General features: G+C 46.9%; 1 protein-coding gene across 2 annotated transcripts in view; it reads left to right on the top strand.

Annotated features, from left to right (window-relative positions):
- Positions 1 to 15103: 15103 nt before the first annotated feature.
- Positions 15104 to 24119, top strand: part of LOC121530910 (tetratricopeptide repeat protein 28) — a 247317-nt gene continuing 238301 nt past the window's right edge. For both annotated transcript variants that reach the window (XM_041836277.2, XM_041836276.2), the window contains exon 1: positions 15104 to 15781. In XM_041836277.2, coding sequence (XP_041692211.1) covers positions 15755 to 15781 — 27 coding nt within the window. In that variant the 5' untranslated portion in view covers positions 15104 to 15754. The remainder of the gene's footprint in view (positions 15782 to 24119) is intronic.

Here is a 24119-nt window from a genome sequence, read left to right as displayed (position 1 = left end):
CTATGAAGCCCCTAAATAAGATCTGGTGCATCCAATTACCTTCAGAAGTCACATAATTAGTTCAATAAAGTCCACCTGTGTGCAATGTAAGTGTCACATGATCTGTCACATGATCTCAGTATATACAGTGAGGGAAAAAAGTATTTGATTCCCTGCTGATTTTGTACGTTTGCCACTGACAAAGAAATGATCAGTCTATAATTTTAATGGTAGGTTTATTTGAACATTGAGAGACAGAATAACAACAAAAAAATCCAGAAAAACCCATGTCAAAAACGTTATACATTTATTAGCATTTTAATGAGGGAAATAATTATTTGACCCCTCTGCAAAACATGACTTAGTACTTGGTGGCAAAACCCTTGTTGGCAATCACAGAGGTCAGACGTTTCTTGTAGTTGGCCACCAGGTTTGAATACATCTCAGGAGGGATTTTGTCCCATTCCTCTTTGCAGATCTTCTCCAAGTCATTAAGGTTTCGAGGCTGACGTTTGGCAACTCAAACTTTCAGCTCCCTCCACAGATTTTCTATGGGATTAAGGTCTGGAGACTGGCTAGGCCACTCCAGGACCTTAATGTGCTTCTTCTTGAGCCACTCCTTTGTTGCCTTGGCCGTGTGTTTTGGGTCATTGTCATGCTGGAATACCCATCCACGACCCATTTTCAATGCCCTGGCTGAGGGAAGGAGGTTCTCACCCAAGATTTGGCCCCGTCCATCGTCCCTTTGATGCGGTGAAGTTGTCCTGTCCCCTTAGCAGAAAAACACCCCCAAAGCATAATGTTTCCACCTCCATGTTTGACGGTGGGGATGGTGTTCTTGGGGTCATAGGCAGCATTCCTCCTCCTCCAAACACAGCGATTTGAGTTGATGCCAAAGAGCTCAATTTTGGTCTCATCTGACCACAACACTTTCACCCAGTTCTCCTCTGAATCATTCAGATGTTCATTGGCAATCTTCAGACGGGCATGTATATGTGCTTTCTTGAGCAGGGGGACCTTGCGGGCGCTGCAGGATTTCAGTCCTTCACGGCGTAGTGTGTTACCAATTGTTTTCTTGGTGACTATGGTCCCAGCTGCCTTGCGATCATTGACAAGATCCTCCCGTGTAGTTCTGGGCTGATTCCTCACCGTTCTCATGATCATTGCAACTCCACGAGGTGAGATCTTGCATGGAGCCCCAGGCCGAGGGAGATTGACAGTTATTTTGTGTTTCTTCCATTTGCGAATAATCGCACCAACTGTTGTCACCTTCTCACCAAGCTGCTTGGCGATGGTCTTGTAGCCCATTCCAGCCTTGTGTAGTTCTATAATCTTGTCCCTGACATCCTTGGGGAGCCCTTTGGTCTTAGCCATGGTGGAGAGTTAGGAATCTGATTGATTGATTGCTTCTGTGGACAGGTGTCTTTTATGCAGGTAACAAGCTGAGATTAGGAGCACTCCCTTTAAGAGTGTGCTCCTAATCTCAGCTCGTTACCTGTATAAAAGACACCTGGGAGCCAGAAATCTTTCTGATTGAGAGGGGGTCAAATACTTATTTTCCTCATTAAAATGCAAATCAATTTATAACATTTTTGACATGCGTTATTCTGGATTTTTTGTTTTGTTATTCTGTCTCTCACTTTTCAAATAAACCTACCATTAAAATTATAGACTGATCATTTCTTTGTCAGTGGGCAAAGGTACAAAATCAGCAGGGGATCAAATACTTTTTTCCTCACTGTATACACCTGTTCTGAAAGGCCCCAGAGTCTGCATCACCACTAAGCAAGCGGCACCACCAAGCAAGCGGCACCATGAAGACCAAGGTCTCCAAACAGGTCAGGGACAAAGTTGTGGAGAAGTACAGATCAGGGTTGGGTTATAAAAAAAATATCAGACACTTTGAACATCCCACGGAGCACCATTAAATCCATTATAAAAAAATTGAAAGAATATGTCACCACAACAAACCTGCCAAGAGAGGGCCTGCCACCAAAACTCACGGACCAGGCAAGGAGGGCATTAATCAGAGGCAACAAAGAGACCAAAGATAACCCTGAAGGAGCTGCAAAGCTCCACAGCGGAGACTGGAGTATCTGTCCATAGGACCACTTTAAGCCGTACACTCCACAGAGCTGGGTTTTACTGAGAAGTGGCCAGAAAAAAGCCATTGCTTAAAGAAAAAAATAAGCAAACACGTTTGGTGTTCACCAAAAGGCATGTGGGAGACGCCCCAAACATATGGAAGAAGGTACTCTGGTCAGGTGAGACTAAAATTGAGCTTTTTGGCCATCAAGGAAAATGCTATGTCTGGCGCAAACCCAACACCTCTCATCACCCCAAGAACACCATCCCCACAGTGAAGCATGGTGGTGGCAGCATCATGCTGTGGGGATGTTTTTCATCGGCAGGGACTGGGAAACTGGTCAGAATTGAAGGAATGATGGATGGTGCTAAATACAGGGAAATTCTTGAGGGAAATCTGTTTCAGTCTTCCAGAGATTTGAGACTTGGACGGAGGTTCACCTTCCAGCAGGACAATGACCCTAAGCATACTGCTAAAGCAGCACTCTAATGGTTTAAGGGTAAACATTTAAATGTCTTGGAATGGCCTAGTCAAAGCCCAGACCTCAATCCAATTGAGAATCTGTGGTATGACTTAAAGATTGCTGTACACCAGTGTTTTTCATCGGCAAGGACTGGGAAACTGGTCAGAATTGAAGGAATGATGGATGGCGCTAAATACAGGGACATTCTTGAGGGAAACCTGTTTCAGTCTTCCAGAGATTTGAGACTTGGACGGAGGTTCACCTTCCAGCAGGACAATGACCCTAAGCATACTGCTAAAGCAGCACTCGAGTGGTTTAAGGGTAAACATTTAAATGTCTTGGTCAAAGCCCAGACCTCAATCCAATTGAGAATCTGTGGTATGACTTAAAGATTGCTGTACACCAGCGTAACCCATCCAACTTGAAGGAGCTGGAGCAGTTTTGCCTTGAAGAATGGTAAAAAATTCCGGTGGCTAGATGTGCCAAGCTTATAGAGATATACCCCAAGAGACTTGCAGCTGTAATTGCTGCAAAAGGTGTCTCTACAAAGTATTGACTGAATACTTATGCACGCTCAAGTTTTCTGTTTTTTTGTCTTATTTCTTGTTTGTTTCACAATAAAAAATATTTTGCATCTTCAAAGTGGTAGGCATGTTGTGTAAATGAAATGATACAAACCCCCCCAAAATCTATTTTAATTCCAGGTTGTAAGGCAACTGTCACGACTTCTGCCGAGGCTGCGTCCCCTCCTTGTTCGGGCAGGCTTCGGCGTTCGTCGTCACCGGCTTACTAGCCACTTCCGCTCCATATATCATCCTTCCATTTGACTTGTCAATTACACACACCTGGTTCTTATCCCCTCATTAGTCTGTGTATAAGTGTTCCCTCTGCCCCCTTGTCCTTGTGGGTGATTGTTTATTTGTGAGAGTAGTGTAGCTCGGTGCAGCTACTCGTACCTTGTATTGCCAGGGTACATTTTTCCCCTGTGCCTGTATATTGTTGGAGCTACCCGTACCTTGTATCGCCAGGGTAGATGGTTTCCCCTGTGCCTCTTTTCTGATGTCGCTATCCAGCGCAATTGTGTACGACGGAATAAACTCTGTATTCGGTGATATACCCTCCTGCGCCTGACTCCTATCACACTCATCACAAAAACAAAAATGCCAAGGGGGGTAAATACTTTCGCAAGCCACTGTATCTTAAGACGATTGCACTAACTGTAAGTCACACTGGACAAGAGCCTCTGCTAAATGACTAAAATGTAAAATGTACTGTAGTTGTAAATATAGGCCTCTTAGAAAAGCTTCCCCTCACTCATGGGTTTAATTGGCCAACTCCTATAGTCAACCCCATAAGCCTTTCCTCTTCACTGAGAGGATCCTGTATATATTATAAACAACTACTCATATTAATGGTGGTTTGGAACTCACACAGAGTGTGTGTGTGTGTGTGCGTGTAGCAGGGGATATGTATCTCCATGCTTTTACCATGGAATTTACCGCCTGGAATCTTCAGCTAGCTAATTAAAAGGGCTTTGTTTATTGAAATGTGTGTCAGATAGCTAGGCTCTGTAGTGTAGTGACTTAAAAGCAGGCAACCTGAGTTAAAATAAATGACACAGAGACATGCAGGAGAGGTATCTGAGCACTGCCTGCCACTTCAAAGCCCTTTTGACAATTTAATTTTGATTTTTGCCAAACCACCTCTATTACTGTCATCTGGGTTGTTCTCTCTCTCTCTCTCTCTCTCTCTCTCTCTCTCTCTCTCTCTCCCCCCCCCCGCACGCACCCACCCACTCACCCACCCGCAACCACACACACTGAAAAAGAGATACAGAAACATATACACACATCCCATTTAGAACATATAGTAGCGGGACATTTTTGAGGCTCTAATTGGCAAGAACAAGAAAAGGAAGCACAAACTTTTAAGCAGCTCAACTCATGGAAAATTTAAGATTATATATATTTTTTCCCTCTGATGGCTGGAGTCTTATTTCCTGTGCGTCTCTGATTGGGAAAGCAGAGGGATGCACATGGAGCCTGCTTCTATATGGAGAGGCCAGATGACAGGCTCCACCAGGAACAAAAACCACTGGAAACTCACTTCTGGACAATACATGATAGAAGTGGTTGTTATTGATAATGTAACATGCCAGTTTTCAAAATACCTGAATGGTTGAAACATGTTGTAGTTATTAGACTGTCAGTTTTATATGCCATCTGCTCATGATCAAAGTCAGGGTTTGTGTGTGCATGTGTTTGTGATTTAGTGCTAGTATGAACATGGGTAGCTTGACAGTAAATTGCTCTCATACCTGTGTAGTAATGTTTTAATTACTCTACTTATAACATGTTGTTACATAGTAGGTTACTTTAGTAATTGCACTGTAATTGCATTGTAATGGAGTTTATATTTTTTTATTACACAAGTGGAATATAGGATCTGTTCCCCTGTAATGCAAGTACAATAACACAGTAACTAGGGCTGGGCGATATTGCCAAAATATCATATCAAGGTATATAAAAAAATAAATGACGGTATTTGACGATATTGGACGGTATTTTATGTTTTTGAATAATAAAAGTTCTAAATTTGCTTTATGAGTAGTGTGTGACCCTAGGGTGGCAACACATACTGTACATTCTAAGTGATTTCAATGGACCTTTCTCTATTCTAATTTTCAGCATTTTCATCAATTTCTGCATTTCCTCCACTCATTTGAGATCATTTCCACATTGCCACGTAGGGCTGCACGATATGGGCAAACAATCTAGGCATTATTTTTAACCAAATGTTGCAATTGCGACTTGACTTGCGATTTAGAGCAAAACACTCTGTTGGAATCATGGAATTAGCATGGTTATTCTAATTCTATACTTAGAAATATAGTAGTGGGCACTTTGAATGCGGTGTTGTTTGACATAATGCCAGGGAGGAGTTATTGTGACAGGGTAGGAACCAAAGTGTTGTTAAGTGTTTCCAATGGGACCCTATAGTCTTTGGCTACATTTAATGTTTTCTCTTAGCTACTTCATGTAGCTAAAATATTCATGCTTCGTGTATTCCTATTTGATTTAGAAGATACTGTTGCACAAACAACATGCTGATTTAGGTCTACACCATCACTGGTATTATCAGGTTGTATAGCTAATTACGTTGGCTCAGACTCAGTACATTTATTAGCTAGCTAGCTGACTAGCCAGCTAACTAGCGATTAGCTTTAGCGGCTAACAAGAATTAGGCCCAACTTGCTAAGAAAAGACAAACTAGCTGTTTGCAGATGTAAGAAACACAAACGAATAGTGTAATTATAGAACGCTAGAGGATTTATATTTAGAAGCAAAGTGAAAACAACACCGTTGTCATCAACATTGTTGCATGTGCTGCATTGACCATGCAGATTGAAGGAAAGTCTCGCGGTCGAGGAACAGCAAATGCGCTCCTTGAGTGACAGTGGGCGGGGCTAGGTCTGTGGAAAGCGGCATGGAGAGAGAGAGAGTGGAGAGATATGACTCAAGTAGCGAAATTAACTATAAAAATGGACGTTACACATGGCGTATCACATTTGACAAGCCAAACATTCAAATACCGTTGTGAAAGGTAAAGTAAAAACCCAAACCGGTCCGTGCATCAATACCGGTATATCGCCCAGCCCTAACAGTAACTAGAGTGTTATTACACAGGTATAGAGTATTGTAGCGACCCGCACAGACAGCTGTGGGTTATGTGTTATGCTGTTCGTTAGTTGTGTTGTACTTACCAGTACCCAGTGTTCGCAGGGTCTGACATGCCAGTCAACCTGCTATCTGCCAACCACAGGAATGCCTGGAATGTTCTGGTGCCGGGCATCCTGGTGTTTGGGGGGGGGGGGGCAACTCAAACCTCTGTCTGGACAATTGCTCATTTATGATCTAGCCAGGTCATTACATTGGTGTCAGAAGTCAAAACGTGGATAAAAGTTAGCCAGCTACTAGCTAGCTGACTACCGTGGCTAGCTAACGTGTACGTGGAGAAGAACGGGGGTTGAAAATGCTTTGAGGGAGTCCGAAAGTGAAGGTGGATGTAGGGGATGATTATGGCCAAGGAGGTGCGTGTGCATTGAAGTCGCAGGATCTGGCCGAGGAGATCGCCAGGGCATCAGAGCACATTGGCCGCTTGAGGGAGACCGCTAGAATGATGGCGGCTGAGGCGGGCATGAGTGCTTCATCGACTGTGCTTCGTGCGGACTGAAGGGGTGACGTCGAAGTTAAGACCCCGAAGTACTCTGGTAAGGCGGATTGGGAAGCTTTTCATGCTCAGCTTGAAATGTTAGCTCATTTTGGGGGGTGGTCGAATGAAGATAGGGCACTGCAGTTGGCTTTGTGCCTCACGGATGATGCTCTGTCCTGTTGGATATTGAGAAGCCCCGAGGACAGACGTGATTATGGGGTTTTAGTTGGAGCACTGAGGAGGCGCTTTGGACAGTGTGTACAGCCCGGGCTTCTGCGCTCCGAACTGAGTAATAGACGCAGGCAGCCTGGAGAGCCACTATGGGTGCTAGCTAATGACATTGAGAGCCTCTCTCGGAAGGCATATGCTCACATACCCCCCTCCGTGCAGAGCGAGCTAGCACGGGATCAGTTCATACAGGCGCTCTCTCCTAAGGCGCTGCGCATACAGACCCAGCTGGCTCATCCTGAGTCATTGCAGATAGCCTTGGAGATGGCTTTGGAGAGGGAGCTCGTATGGGCTGGGGCTTCAGGTGTGGCTTCGGTGGGGGTGCAGGGAGACACACCCACTGTGCGGGCAGTGGGGCAGAGCAGCCCAGAGCCAGAAAAGCCTGCATGGGTGGCTGAAATGACTTAACTCATTCATGCTGTGTCGCTACAGGTGGCATGCAACACACGCCCTGGTCCCATGGTCTGCTCGGGGTGTGGCCAGCCAGGCCATCTGCGCCGGGATTGCCCCATGTTCCTCAGAGCTCAGAGAAACGGCTCAGGGTCCACATAGACGGGGCGGTGCGGACCCCTGGCTCTCTTTCCCAACCACCACCATCGCCAGGAAGAGCTCTCCGGCACTGACGGGGGAGCAAGGCTCCACGCCCCCCAGAAGCAGACGAGTGCAAGCAGATGGAGCCTGTTGCTGTGGTGGGTCGGACCTGTGTTGGGGACTTTTGTAATCTCCCTGTCACTGTGGAGGGGGTGCCCTGGTGGACACTGGGTCCACAGTAACCCTGGTGAGGCCGGATATTGTGCCAGGTTGGATTCAGTTTGAGCCCACAACTGTGCAGCTCCGCACAGTCACAGGTGAGCTGGCACCCATGAAAGGGAAGGGAATAATGACTCTGACAGTAGAGGGCAGGACTGTGTGTCATCCTGTGTGGGTGGCGGCTGTGCAGGACCCTTGTATCCTGGGGTTGGACTTTCTTAGGGGCATAGGCTGCCAGTTAGACCTAAATGGGGGCACACTGAACTTCCAGGTAGGGCCGGCAGTCACCATGGCCCCCCCTAATGTCACATTCATACAACCCAACAACCCCCTTACTCCAACAGTTAAAGCAGCAGAGACTCATGGCTGCCCCCCTCCCCCACATCTGTGTGTGACTTTTCCCCAGCCCCTCTGTCACCTACGGCTGTGTGTTACATTCCCCTAGCTACCTCCACGACACATCCCTCTGTGAGTCCAGGCCACGCCCCCCCAGCCCAGCTACCCCAGATGGGAGAGGAGAAGAAGCCGTCTGCAGTGAGGAAGATATGGGAGAGGAACTGTGTTGGTCTTGACCCCGAGTAGCAGGAACGGTTGTGGCAGTTGCTGTTTGAATTCAGAGACAGCTTTGTGCTGAGTGAGGAAGAGGTGGGTCAGACTCATCTGGTGCAGCATGAGATCGACACAGGTGATGCTCATCAAGATGCATCCCCGCCGTATCCCGCTGGCACGCCAGGAGGTGGCAGACAAGGCTGTGTTGGAGATGCAGCGGGCAGACTTCCTCGAGCCCTCAGACAGCCCCTGGGCGGCACCAGTCATCATGGTTCCTAAGAAGAGGGGCAAGCTGAGGTTCTGTGCGGACTACAGGCGGCTGAATGAGGTAACCAGGAAGGATTCATACCCCATACCACGCATCGATGAGTCGCTGGACCTGGTTAGGGGGTCCTCCTGGTTCTCCTCACTAGACCTCCGTAGTGGCTACTGGCAGGTGCCCCTCTCCCCAGAGGCCAGAGCCAAAACTGCGTTCTCCACTAACAGAGGACACTGGCAGTTCAAGGTCCTGTGCTTTGGCCTGTGCAACACTCCAGCTACTTTTGAGCGTTTGATGGATAGGGTGCTGGATGGCAAGCTGAAGCTCCACCCTGAGAAGTGGGCCACCAAGTGGGGGAGGAGGGTATCAGCACCATGGAGGACAAAGTGGGGGCTGTCCGAGACTGGCCCACCCCCACCGACCAGCAACAGCTGAAGAGCTTCCTGGGCCTGGCCTCATACTACAGGAGGTTTGTACGGGGCTTCTCAACCGTCGCTGCCGAAGGACAAGGCCTTCACTTGGACAGTGGAGTGCGAGGAGGCCTTCAAAAAACATTAAACAAACATGAGTGGCGCTACTGTGTCACCCGGCGGGAGCTCCTCGCTGTTGTGGCTTCCATCAAACACTTCAAGTACTACCTGTGTGGTCTGCCCTTTACTGTAAGGACTGACCACTCTGCTCTCCAGTGGCTAATGTCTTTCAAAGAGCCAGAGGGGCAGGTTGCACGCTGGTTGGAGGAGCTTCAGCTGTACGACTTCACAGTGGTGCACAGGGCAGGGGCATGCCACTCCAACGCCGACGCCATGTCCCGTCGGCCCTGTACTGCAGACGGGTGACGCCACTGTGAGCGGAGAGAGGGCCGTGAGAGAGAGAGAAAGCTGTGTGCGGAGGAGGGGGTCTGTGCCACAGTGTGTCGGGTGGGCGGGCCTGTCTGCTGTGAGCTGCAGACTGTCGACGTGGCTGAATGGGGGCAGCAGCAGGGACGGGACACAGACCTACAGCCAGTGCTACAGTGGGTAGAGGGGCACCTGAGGCCACTGTGGGAAGAGGTGGCAGCGTTCTCACTCGCGACCAAAGGGTTGTGGTTAAAGTTTGAGAGACTGCGGCTGGCTGATGCCGTGCTACAGCAGGCATGGAAGGAGCCAGCTATGGGAGAGGATAGGTGGCAGGTGGTGGTCCCAAAAGCACTGCGGGAGGCTGTGCTCCAGAGCACTCATGGGGGGATGGGGATTGGACACTTTGGGGTCACAAAAACCCTCCGCCGCCTCCGTCAGGGCTTTTACTGGGGGCAGCACAAGAGGGATGTGGAGGACTTTTGCCGCCGCTGTGACAACTGCACAGCGAGAAAGGGCCCTCCAGGCCGTTCTCATGCTCAGCTCCAACAGTTCCCAGTTGGGGCTCCCATGGAGCGGGTGGGAGTGGATGTACAGTGGGGAAAAAAAGTATTTAGTCAGCCACCAATTGTGCAAGTTCTCCCACTTAAAAAGATGAGAGAGGCCTGTAATTTTCATCATAGGTACACGTCAACTATGACAGACAAAATGAGAAAAAAAATCCAGAAAATCACATTGTAGGATGGTTTATGAATTTATTTGCAAATGATGGTGGAAAATAAGTATTTGGTCAATAACAAAAGTTTCTCAATACTTTGTTATATACCCTTTGTTGGCAATGACACAGGTCAAACGTTTTCTGTAAGTCTTCACAAGGTTTTCACACACTGTTGCTGGTATTTTGGCCCATTCCTCCATGCAGATCTCCTCTAGAGCAGTGATGTTTTGGGGCTGTCGCTGGGCAACACGGACTTTCAACTCCCTCCAAAGATTTTCTATGGGGTTGAGATCTGGAGACTGGCTAGGCCACTCCAGGACCTTGAAATGCTTCTTACGAAGCCACTACTTCGTTGCCCGGGCGGTGTGTTTGGGATCATTGTCATGCTGAAAGACCCAGCCACGTTTCATCTTCAATGCCCTTGCTGATGGAAGGAGGTTTTCACTCAAAATCTCACGATACATGGCCCCATTCATTCTTTCCTTTACACGGATCAGTCGTCCTGGTCCCTTTGCAGAAAAACAGCCCCAAAGCATGATGTTTCCACCCCCATGCTTCACAGTAGGTATGGTGTTCTTTGGATGCAACTCAGCATTCTTTGTCCTCCAAACACGACGAGTTGAGTTTTTACCAAAAAGTTCTATTTTGGTTTCATCTGACCATATGACATTCTGCCAATCCTCTTCTGGATCATCCAAATGCACTCTAGCAAACTTCAGACGGGCCTGGACATGTACTGGCTTAAGCAGGGGGACACGTCTGGCACTGCAGGATTTGAGTCCCTGGCGGCGTAGTGTGTTACTGATGGTAGGCTTTGTTACTTTGGTCCCAGCTCTCTGCAGGTCATTCACTAGGTCCCCCCGTGTGGTTCTGGGATTTTTGCTCACTGTTCTTGTGATCATTTTGACCCCACGGGGTGAGATCTTGCGTGGAGCCCCAGATCTAGGGAGATTATCAGTGGTCTTGTATGTCTTACATTTCCTAATAATTGCTCCCACAGTTGATTTCTTCAAACAAAGCTGCTTACCTATTGCAGATTCAGTCTTCCCAGCCTGGTGCAGGTCTACAATTTTGTTTCTGGTGTCCTTTGACAGCTCTTTGGTCTTGGCCATAGTGGAGTTTGGAGTGTGACTGTTTGAGGTTGTGGATAGGTGTCTTTTATACTGATAACAAGTTCAAACAGGTGCCATTAATACAGGTAACGAGTGGAGGACAGAGGAAGTTACAGGTCTGTGAGAGCCAGAAATCTTGCTTGTTTGTAGGTGACCAAATACTTATTTTCCACCATAATTTGCAAATAAATTCATTAAAAATCCTACAATGTGATTTTCTGGACAAATTTTTCTCTCAATTTGTCTGTCATAGTTGACGTGTACCTATGATGAAAATTACAGGCCTCTCTCATCTTTTTAAGTGGGAGAACTTGCACAATTGGTGGCTGACTAAATACTTTTTTTCCCCACTGTAGTTGGGCCGTTCCCCACCACAGACAGTTGAAACCGCTGGGTGCTCACGGCCATGGACTATTTCACAAAATGGCCCAAGGCATATGCTCTTCCTGACCAGGAGGCAGAGACCATCGTCGACGCCCTGACAGCGGGGATGTTCAGCAGGTTTGGAGCTGCGGAGTCCATCCACAGCGACCAAGGCAGAAACTTTGAGTCCCGTGTGTTCGCCACCATGTGTGAGAGGCTGGGTATGCACAAGACCCACACTACTCTCCATCTTCAAAGTGATGGCCTTGTGGAACGCTTCAACAAAACGCTTGGACAGCAGCTGGCCATCGTATCTGCCAAACACCAGCGTGACTGGGACAAGCACCTGCCCATGGTCCTCATGGCATGCCGCTCCGCTGTCCAAGACTCCACCTCCTGCACGGGAGAGAGATCCACACCCCTGCAGAGATGGCGTTTGGTTGGGCCCTGGATAGCCCTCCTGTTCCCCCGGGGCCAGAGTATGCCCAGAGACTCCAGGACCGCCTGGAGACAGCCCACACCTTCGCCAGAGAGCAGCTGGTGAATGCAGGTGTTAGGCAGAAGAGGAACTATGACGTGCACACCCGGGGAATGCACTTTGTGGCTGGGGAGCTGGTCTGGGTCTACAGTCCCCTGAGAAAGAAAGGCAGATGCCCTAAGTTGGACAGCCACTGGGTGGGGCCCTGCAGCGTCCTGGAGAGGGTAGGGGAGGTTGTATGGCACTGCACCGGGACAGGTTAGCCCCATAAAGAGGGGCCTCTTCTCCCCAAACCCCAGGTACCCCCACAATTCCCCTCTCTGGCAATGTCATTCCCCAAGCACCCACCTCCAGGCGCCGCAGACAAGGCTCCAGACAGCCCACTCACCTAGTCTCCCTCCTTGTGTCACTGCGTGGTTCCCCGGAGCCACGGACTCTATTCCCTATTCCCTCATCCTTGTCCCCCATGTCCCTGCCTTCATCCCCTGGGCCCCAGAGGGGCAGCCCCCTGCCACGGACTGAGCCCCCTGTTCCACATCTGGACACTCTGCAACCATCACGGCCACGCAGGCAAAGGATACCTCCGGGTCGCTTCAGAGACTTTGTTCGTTCCCTCGGGGACGAGGGACTTTGTGGTGGGGGGGCTGTGTAGCGACCCGCACAGACAGCTGTGTGTTATGTGTTATGCTGTTCGTTGGTTGTGTTGTACTTACCAGTACCCAGTGTTCGCGGGGTCCGACATGCCAGTCAACCTGCTATCTGCCAACCACGGGAATGCCTGGAATGTTCTGGTGCCGGGCATCCTGGTGGTTGGGGGGGGGGGTTGGCAGGGGGGTTGAGCACCGCTAGTTTAAGACCATGCTTAGCCATTGTTCTCGCTCTTTCATCTGGTCTTAACAAGAGGTGGTCACAGTTGTTTTATACGGGTATCCTTGATGTATTTGGCGTGGGCTATGGCCAAACAGTAGCCTGTGTTGAGTTTGGTTAATAAACCGGGAATTCATAAACTCAAACCTCTGTTTGGACAATTGCTCATTTATGAGCTAGCCAGGTCATTACAGTATGTTTGAGAATGTAAATTAATATTTTGGGATAGCTAGCATATCAATATTAGAATGAGGGCACATAAGTCTTTAGAGAGTGAGTGTAGTGCACTTGGAGGTCTTTAGAGAGTAGGGTTAGAGAATAAGATGTGGGCTAATCCTGTGTGTTGGCAGCAGCCCAGAGGGCGCCTGTTTGCCTTAGAATTGTCGCCAGCCCAACAGACTAATAATATCAAAGACTGAGCTGCCATTAGAGGGCAAAAATTACAACACCAACCCCAACAACCCAGATCTGTGTTAGGGTGGGGCCCTGTGTACTGCCCTGTTAATGGCTTGGTATCCACAAAAGGTTCAGATGTAGACACACACACAAACATACACACACACACATACACACACTTGCAGTGTCATTGCACACAGAGCTTGAACATACGACATACAAGGTATGGAGAGAGTGTCATTATGGTGTGACAACAAGGAGATTTACAATTACACTGCCAGCTGTGCTCATAGTGTCAGCGTCCCACTCTGCATTTTGTTCCTGTTCATCCAAGTGAATTAGCGAGTGCCGTTTGAGCTCTATACCCAGCAGTGTTTTGTCCAGGGGCCATATGTCAGTGTCCCCTCCTGTTTGCCTTTTGTTGTCACGGTGACCCCTAGGTGCATTTCTGACCCCGACTGACCCTGGAGGGACACCAGGCCAGAATTATTATTTTTGTAGCTCCTAATAGGTGCACATTTAGACACTGCATTTAGTTTAGGATAATTCACAAACATTTTTCATTTTAACAAGATTACATGAAGATAAATACTGAGGGAAATGGTACACATTAAGTCAGAGACAGAGGTAAATTGATTTTGATGACACCAATCCCATCACGCTGCCTGCCACTTTGTTGAACCCATCCAGGTCCCATCCTTCTCAGTCAGATGGCATGGCCATCCCCTCAGTGTCAGCCCAGGTCAGAGCTAGTGGGGCTGCCTTTAGTGTGCAGTGGTTGGGCGCAGTAGGAGTGAGTGGGTTCTTCTCATAAATACCAGGCTCTGCTCTGCTCTCTCAATTGACTTTTTCCTCCTACCCACCAAGATTACAAGTGACAAGAATTGCATCATCAAGACTGGGAAAATTGTAGCACTTATCTGGCAGTGAGTTTTTTATCACTGGTCTGTGGCCAAATATGCCAGAAACAAAAAGCTTGGCAGGCAGCTGAAAATCAAACTCTATCTGACAGCTGCATCGCTAAAGAAAACTAGTGCAGCTCAAATTAGTGGACACTGGACAGCGGTCCGCGGTCATTGTCTTCAGAGAAACATGGGTCAGAGGCCTTATGTACTCATATTACCTGTCCCTTTAGAATCTTGTTTACTCTCATAGCCTGTACCGCCATTACGTCCCATAAGATTTACTCACCACTAATGAAAAGGGAACTAAGGACACTACTACCAGAGTCAGAGATCAAGGCAATTTAGCCAGAACAGATTATCTGGGTTGTTAGAATCTATTAAGACCATTAATGCTACTGTAAACAGTGAAGGGGATATACCTTGAAAGGTGCTGGAGGCTTATAGAAAGCTGCTTAGCAGGTGTCTCCTCCTGTCACTTTTGTTTTCTATCTTATTTGAAGGGGATTATAGGCCTACCTCTTTGTGCAGCACAACAGCAAATAAGAGTTGATTGCCTTTTATCTGTGAATGAATGTGTCTGTATGCTTTTTGTATACAGTCAAATTAAGCTGTTTGTGTTGTGGCAAAGGTTTTGGCCTCATGTTTATCATGATGACATTTATGTTTTTTCACTTTCACATTGTATTGCGCAAGTTCTACTCCTCCACTGTTGCTGTTTTAGTGCCTTTATAGTTGTGCCATACCTTCCTGGGGGCCCTTGTGTGAGTACAGTGTTGGCTCAGCTCTGTCTGGACTCTTTTCTCTGGCCACATCGCCTTTATCTCCGGCGCGCGCGCTTTGGTTAGTTTATGACCGCGCCGGCTCGTGCCTGTGCTGCTCCGTTCCAGCTCTGAGCGCTGCAATGCCCGAGCGCTAAGGAGCAGGGAAGGGAGTCATTATAGTTGTGTAGTCCAGGTTGTTGCTGTTTTTTTACCGTTAGAAAGGAATTAACAACAGTTGTCATATGTTTCTGTGTTTTGACAACGTTTTGGATAGACAAGTATTTCGGTGGGATAAGCACACAACGTTGGACATGTGTTTCTATTTGCTGTCGGACTAACGGTTTTGCAATGCACGGACGACGTGGAGGTAGACAAAAAGTTGAAGAATTAATTTCCACATAGCGTCGCAGTCAAAGTAACTGGATAGATCTGCGGAGCGATCTACCGACAGGACTGTACAAGGAGGGGTGTCTCATCTCGGACTAGTTTGGATTTTACGCACCGTGACCCATAGTCTTATATATCCAAAACGGTTGAACTGAAAACCGGGACATTCAGATGTTTTAGTCAAAAGTATTCTCATCCCATTCGTTGGATTAAACGGGGCTATCGCGTGCCATCTCTCCCGATTTGACTTAGAACCGTGCATCGCCTATCATGCGCCGCTTCTTGGAGAAAATATGCTGCAAAATTGAGGGAAGTCAAGAAGCAGCATGACTTGCTCTTGGAATTCCCTTGAATCTCAATTTTCCTCTTATATAATATCTTGATGCTGTACATTTTTGGTTTACAAATATGATGAAATGGCAGCCCCGGAAGAAGGTGAGTGAAAATGATATGTTTTAGTTCTCTGTAATATACATTATTTCCAAGTTGACCGGGGACTCGGTTTTGGAATGAGGTTGGTTAGTTTATACGTACTGTGTACAAGGCTTGTCGTTTTGGCCAAAAGGCAATATATGCATTTTTATTTTGTCCCTGTATTGTAGCCTACTACTTTATGGCCACAAGATAGGCTATAGGGCCAGTCAACGTATCCATTGTAATTGTTCCTTTTGGATAGTCACTTGTATCAGATTCTGGGCTCATGTTTGCTGATTCAACAGTGACCTTTGTTTAATTTGGTTATTGATAATAATTAAGAATTTGCAGTTTTCACAAACCTGCATAGCCTATTGCTGGACATGACTCGTGAGTGGGGGCGAATGTGAATAATTATGCTCGGGTGAATAAAATGAACTTGAAAACAGTCTGGAGATGATTGACGGTGCGTGGACTGGTATGTCAAACTGTGAAATCAAATGACATTTAATTGTGTTTAAAAGGAATTGAACTTACTTTTAGTGCTCTACTCTATTTCCGTTGGAAAAGTGTAGGTTATTTTACATTAGGTTATATCCCAGTTTCAGCCAGGAATAGGAAGGCTAATAGTCTTAAAGGTGATATAGACATCCCATAACATTGCGCATTCATTGCCCTTGAGAAATGTAGGTACAATCTTTGTTGTATCGTATATCCTTTATGCTACTGACATCGATTTCTGTAGAAACCAACAGTTTGTAACCACGACCCTTTAGTGGCCTTCTTTACCAATTGACAAGTCAGGGACACCATTGAGGGATAATTAAGGCATTTCGTGTAGGATTTGCAGATAGCTGTGCGTCATCCCATCTAACTGTGAAATTGAGATTATAGAAAGTCGACAAAACATGTAACAGCATTGCCTATATACTAAATTATGTGTTTAAAGTTAAGCCAGCAACAATTAATCCCCTCTTTTGGAGGAAACTATAATATTTTCCTCTAAACTCTCTTCTATTGTTTTCCTTGAGAAACGTTCAAGTATTACCACATGGAAAAATATAGGCTTACATGCATCATCTGAAAAGCACGAAACCTCTCATGGGCAAAGGTGCAGCAGATATTACACTTTTTTCCACTAGGTGGCACTTGTCTATTGATATGAGAAATTACACACCCAGAATGTGTTGCATCTCAAGAGTCAAAGTAGCTTCCTTAATATCATTTTGTTTATGCCAACTGACCCTTAAGAATTGCCCTAATGAAAGCAACAACGTTGATATATCTTACTAGTATCCCTAATTTTAGATCAGCAAAGGTGAGGGATTGGAGATGGATGAAAGGAGATGAGGAGAAGGATGAAAGGAGATGAGGAGATGGATGAAAGGAGATGAAGAGATGGATGAAAGGAGATAAGGAGAGGAAGCCAATTCAGACTACTGAGACATACCCACAGACTTGTGGAATGTGTGCCTCCATCGGCAAACTTGCTCTATCTGCTTGCTCATTGCTCAAATTCGGCTTTATCAGTCGTTTGTTCTGAATCATGTAATGGGAATAGTAATTAATGAGAATACTTTTGATCCTGAATAATTTACTGATGATGAAAAGATAAATTCAAAAGAAAGGTTCTTATTATAGAATTATTACCACAGTAAAGAAAAGAGCGGTGCATGTCGTGAATCATTCCAGCAGCTGCGGTGCAGCTCTGCCAGAATCATCCATGAGACCCCCCTCTGAGGATTAAAAGCCTTTACTCACAGCTGGAATTCAAACCCAGTCACACTGCAGAAAATTTGCTAAACCTTAAAAGACCATAAGGGAGAATGTTGTCATTCATTTTCATTGAAGTTATTGATTCAATTAAGGCCTACATGTTGTTAAAGTGTGAATAAACAGGACTTCAAGTGTGGTGCCTCACAACAATGAAGAAAGGTTATTACATGTTTGAAGTGGATTGAGTCATTTATATGCAACGCTATTTTTGCACATAAATAGCTCACGCACGCACGCACGCACGCACGCACACACACACACACACACACACACACACACACACACACACACACACACACACACACACACACCTAAATCACTTTCCACGCGAACAGGCCTACACATAACGCTGACTGCACATTTAAGAGATTCAAGTGTCTTTTCACACACTGTTTGGGTTGTGTGTGACATTGTCCCTTCATCCTGTCCTCTGGTATAGAGCCAGACATCTCCTGACTGTGCGCTCTGGCCCAGGCATTGAGGCATTGCACAAGGCAGGCAGGAAGAACAATGGAGGCAAAGATACAGCCATTTTGTTCCTCTCCTGTGGTTTCTGGAGACCCTACTTTCTTTTCTAAACCACTCACAGACACACACAGACACAGTAATGGCTGAGAAGGTCATTCAGTTCAGTATTCCCGCTCTCACTTATGTGTCTGTTTTTCAATCTGCCTCCTTACTCCACTTGTAGTTCGATGGAGATCAATAGGAAAGCATAGGAGGATCATATCGACCCAAGTGTCTGCTCCGCCTCCTCATAATGGATTACACTAATAAGTAAAAAACTCCATATCTGCTCTGTGATGTTGGAGGGAGAGAGAGTTGGAGAGAGATTCCCTTGCTGTTGGCCCCTGATAGCATCTCTCCAAAAGGACGGAAAAGGGAAAATTCCAGGTTTTCCAGCAGATTAGTAGGATTATCTACCTTGCTCCTCCTATATGCTGTTTGAATGCTTAAAACACCTGAGCCGATTAGAGAGCAGGCTCTATTACACTGTTGTAATAAAACAGAGTAGGAAACACGGGACTGGGGGGATGACTCCTACTCAAGGTTCAGATACAGTCAAGATAAGCCTGTCTGTTCAATAATAATCAGTCTTCGCTTAGCAGATAGCTTTGTTCACAGGCTTAACTGCCAAATGCACAATGGGGGATTTGAGCCATCAACTCTCTAGTTCTGACCATTAATCCAGTCACTGCTCCTAACAAGTCATCTAATCCAGACACACTGTCCTCCCAGAATGACCATAGTCCTATTGGTATTTGGTATTACCCCAGCAGTGGACGATGCTATATATAAGAAACACTGAAGGTGTGTCCTGACTGAGCCTTATGTTGTGAGCCTGCAGTACGTGGTGGTGGCCATGCTGCCGGTAGAGGACAAGCATGTGGAAACACAGACAGCACCTGTCCTGTGAAGAGGCTAATTCAATGAATCAGGCTGGGGATGACAGTGTGCCTCCAACCGCGGCACAACTGAATAAAGAAGTGGACCGCAGTATCTGTATGGAAAGGCCTGACATCCTGTCACCATGCCTCTAGCTGGTCTCAGTTTAGAGAACTGGTTTGTGCGTTTGGAGTTCACAGCCAGGTTTATGGCAGCCTGAACCCGAGGATGGGGAGGTCACTGTTTGTTTTTTGTGGTCTTGCCAGCTGTTCCTCTGGGTCTCTCACAGTTGACTTAAAGCCTGTTCTCCTGTGTCTGACTGGGACACAGCCGTATGGCAGAGCCGTATGTCTCTGTGTACAGTATGTGAAGAGAGTCTAGTTGTGGCCTAAGCCCTTATCATCTCCAGGGTCACTCCTTCATCTCTGACCTTGTTTGCCACCTTTTGACTTGGGGGAGTTTCTTATTCTGTGTTTTTCTTTTGATTCAGCATTATTTATGAGCTCTCTGGTGGGGAAAGGGCTATCCTTCCCTCCAGCGCTCCTTCAAACCCTGTGACTTCTCCTGAATGGCAGCAGCAGCAGCAGGCTGGCCATTTGGAATAGATTTATGGCAGAGGAAAAGCCGTCAAAATGTGAGGAGAGGAGAGGCTGGAGGACACACATGTGAGGGGGAGAGGATGGAGGGAGCAGGGAAACAAGGGAAACCTGCCCTGGCTGATTGTCAGCAGGCTGGGAGAAGTTGGGAGAATGTTGGACAGAGATTGAGACACATCAGGGAACAAATTAATGCGAATGAATGCGAGATGCAAATGAATGCGAGATGGAAAAGGAGATGGATAGAGCGGGAGATATAAGCAGAGATATGGAGGATGTTGTCACGCCCTGACTCAGGGGACGCTTATATGTTGAGTCAGGGTGTGTATATTTCCTTGTTGTGCTTTTTCTATGTTGTCGATCTAGTATGTGTGGATCTATGTTGGCCGGTGTGGTTCCCAATCAGAGGCAGCTGTCGCTCGTTGTCTCTGATTGGGGGCATACTTAGGCAGCCTATTGGCACTGTCTAGTTGTGGGATCTTGTTCCTTGTAAGGTATGTTGTGTGCGCGCTACCTTGGACTTCACGTTTCGTTTTGTTTCGTTTATTGTTTTGTCAAGTGTTTATTAAGTTAAATAAACATGTACGTATATCACGCTGCGCCTTGGTCTGACCCGTCATTCAACGAACGTGACAGATGTAGAGGAGGAGAGCTGTAGACATTGATAGAATTGGAGATGGATTGAATAAGAGAAAGTGAGAGAAAGGAGGTAGAGTGGGGGAATGGAATGAGAGAGATTGTGCAGGAGATAAAGATTTGGAGTTGAGGAGTGAGAGAGGGAGAGGGCTCCAGAGGGAAGCGGCAGGGATAATTAATGATAGGGAGTGATAGCACCTGCTGTTCCTGATGCTGCGCAGTATTTAAGACCCAGTAAGCCTAGCGGAACGGGAAGCGGCCGCAGTGTGGCCGTTTCAGCCTGCGCGGCCCAACCTCAGGGGGAAGGAGGGAGGCAGGAAGAGGGAGGGAGGGGAGGGATGGAGAGAGCGAAAGGACAGCAAACAACTCAGCAACAGCAGCTGAAATGTATGTGCTCTCCTTGCTCTGCTAATCCCACCCCATCCACATCTGTGGACCCGAGGAGAGAGGAGATGGAGGAGAGAGGAGATGGAGGAGAGAGGAGATGGAGGAGAGAGGCGATGGAGGAGAGAGGAGATGGAGGAGAGAGGAGATGGAGGAGAGAGGCGATGTGCAGGGCCTCCCTTGCTCCTATTGTGTCGCAGTGGTCTGCAGTACTCATGAGCTGTGGGCTTCTGCCTGCCTGGCCTGGCACACTGGGGAGGGAGACCACTGTCAAAATAAGAGTAACAATAGGAACAATGGTGACTGTGCCATTCTATTCTCATTAATCCTCATTCCTGCAACCTGCACACCGAGAATCAATGTTTGTGCAGATGGATATCCAGATAGCTATCTAGAGCTGAACGGACATATTGATATATGTGTAAAATGATACATGGATGTTTTTCTCCAAGCCTCAGAGAGCTAACTCAACACATGCTGAGTTTTTTTCCGTACCCCCTGTGCTACCCCTGTGCTCTGGGTTGGTGTCATTGGGTGTGTGTTTGGGTTTATTGAGGTCATTGTTCCAGGGGTGTGGTCTGGTGCAATGTGGGTCCTGGAGGTTCTACAGGTAATATTTCCAGTTCAATTGGAGCAGGTTTCCCTGTGCTATGAGGTGGAAAATAAAAATAGAAAAATCTGGTGGGCCCCAGTATATTTAGTGGTTAAACCCCTCCACTATGTGCAAGTATGCCACTAACATACAGAGCAGCAGAATTTCATAGGCTGAAGGAAAATCAGGCCATGATTGAGTGCTATCTACAGTCCAAGAGACACATCCATTTATCCTCAACGTGTTTCCCTACGCATAGACTGAAAAACATGCATTCCTTTTTCTGTTTCACAACATTTATTATCAGCTCAGTGGCCAAAAACACATTATGTACATTCCTCTATAACTCCGCTGTGGAATGGCTCCCTGGCTCCGTACCAGCCCAGACTGAAGACGTTGCAGTTGTCTGTGTCTCCGTCTAGGCCCAGACCCATGCCTGGTGCTGTGACAGAAACTCAAAACTAGAGTGTTTTAAAGGCCTGTGATCTGGTCAGCAGAGAGATGGGTTAGAGAGCCGCTAATACCACCCAGCCTCACATATACGCCCCTAAATCCCACTAATTCCATCCCCTCAGAGATGTGATTCCTAAGCCTTTTTTTTAAGGCTCAATTTTCCAGGAGTGTGATCAGGGCTTAGCCAGAGCCTTTGTGGCCTGCTGCTGTTTCATTCCTTAGAGAGCCAGTCTGAGGAGGGACCATTGCGGCCTGGTAGCCTCTCTTTGGGATGGGGAAGGTGGGTCTCTCTGAGAATGACTGTACCCTTCAGTCCTCTTGACCACTTTACACCCAGACAGATACTCAACAGATTGACAAGTTTAAGCCCTTCTCGATCCAGAAGTGGGAGAGAGACTGAGTTGAGGCCATGCATTTGGCCTGTGACTTAAAGATTTTAGAGTCTGGCCCTGAAGATGACATGAATTTGATTAGTTTGACCCTGTAAGGAGAGAGAAAGAGAGAGAGGGAGAGGTAGCATGACAGAGACCCAGATGGTTTCAGCAGACTGGTCCTCCAGGGGTCAGAGAAGCAGCAGAGCTCTGAGCAGATTGTTTTAGTGTCCCTCAGTGTCACGCTCACCTAGCTGGCCCTCCTCCCCTCCTCCTCTCCTCTGCCATGCTATACCTGCTGAGGGCAGCCAGGGAGGGATTTTACTGCTGGCCGTAAAAAGCAGTAGGAAGGAAGGAGAAATGTACTGACCCGACTCCCCCGAGGTTTCCCCATCACCGTCTCTCAGGACTCGATTTAGCTCCTGTTCCCCACCCCGTGGGCTCGCCTTTATTTAAATGGGCTTTATACAGGATCATGTTAGGCATATGTTTATATTCGCTGAGATATGTGGGCCTGAGTGGAACTGACATTCCATTGCAGAAGATACATTCTCTCCCAGCTCCTCTTCTGAGGGAGAGAAGAGACTTGATCCCAGGCTCTTAACAAGGCAGACAGACAGGTGGAGATGGAAAGGAAATCAGAGACAGACACACTAATGAGAGCTACAACACAACACCCCCTCTACACACCTACTCACTCCACAATGTCTAATGATCTCATGCCTCATTATATATTTGACTCGAGGTTCTATTACCTTCTAATAAAGCCATAGCTACTTATACTGCCGGGCTGTCTCTCCTCCCTGTCTCCTCTCCCTCTCCCTGGAGGATGCTTTGACAGCCCATTGATTTGTTTCTCCGCTTCTTTAGCATCCTTTCCTGGTTATTTAGGGCATTTTTATGTCATTGTTGCTGGTTTTATTGGTTTTAACATCATTGCAACACACATTCATAGACGTGCATTCCACCTTAATTTCTTCCCCACCCTTCAGAACCACAATGAATTGCTTTGCCAAATAGTCTCAGTGGGGCCATGAAATACGATGGGAAAGCAACACAGGATTTATCTATGTATATAAATGAATGTGATGGCTGAATATGTTTATTCACAAATTTCCATTCTCATGTCTACACTTTCATGTATGAAAGTCTACCAACTGTAGCTCAGTTGGTAGAGCATGGCGCTTGCAACGCCAGGGTTGTGGGTTCGTTTCCCACAGGGGGCCAGTATGAAAATGTATGCACTCACTAACTGTAAGTCGCTCTGGATAAGAGCGTCTGCTAAATGACTAAAAATGTAAAAATGTGTGTGTGTGTGCTGCGTGTCCTGTGGCTGATTGTGTCCTGAATCCGGGCAATGATGGAGTAGAATAATGTACACAATATCATCTATCAAAGACAACAACGTGGTATTTTCTTCCTCTCATCTAACTCTCCTCCACACCCTTTCTTTTCCCCTCCACTCATCTCATTAGATCTATATTCCTCTCACTCATGGGTCAAAGGTCATATTAGAGCAAATATTGTTCTCTAGTCTGGAGAGAGCTCCAATTACCACTGTGAAATCTCAAGCATTGGACCCACCCGCTTTGGGAGGCTAAATATAGCAAGCTGAAAGCTGCTCACTCACTCACAGATCTCCTGCAGTCAGTCTGACAGTCAGCCAGACAGTATGGAATGTCTGTTCTGTGGTGTGACTGTCTTCTATTGTTTTAGTTATGGCTGCATTTATAGCAGTGTAAAATGTTGTGGGCGCCTCATCCCCCTGTGTCACGTTCGTTGAATACAGGATTGGACCAAGGTGCAGCGTGGAATGCATACATGTTTATTAACGAAGTTAACACACGACAAAACAACAAAAGCAACGTAACGTGAAGCTCACAATGGCTACACACAAACAAGCCAAACAAGAGTCAAGATCTCACAACATAGGTAGGCAAAATGGCTACCTAAGTATGATCCCCAATCAGAGACAACGATCGACAGCTGCCTCTGATTGGGAACCACACCCGGCCAACATAGATCTACAAACATAGACTGTACACATAGAAATACACATTACATAGATACTCACACCCTGACCAAACCAACTAGCGAACTCTATGTCAGGGCGTGACACCCTGCCACCTGTCTGGATGATGCACTCTGTGAAATCATCCTGAACT

Source organism: Coregonus clupeaformis, chromosome 18 (assembly GCF_020615455.1).
Source record: "Coregonus clupeaformis isolate EN_2021a chromosome 18, ASM2061545v1, whole genome shotgun sequence".
In the NCBI taxonomy this organism is placed as follows: domain Eukaryota; kingdom Metazoa; phylum Chordata; class Actinopteri; order Salmoniformes; family Salmonidae; genus Coregonus; species Coregonus clupeaformis.
The sequence above is the reverse complement of the archived record's forward strand: the minus strand, read 5'-3'. Positions and strand labels throughout refer to the sequence as shown.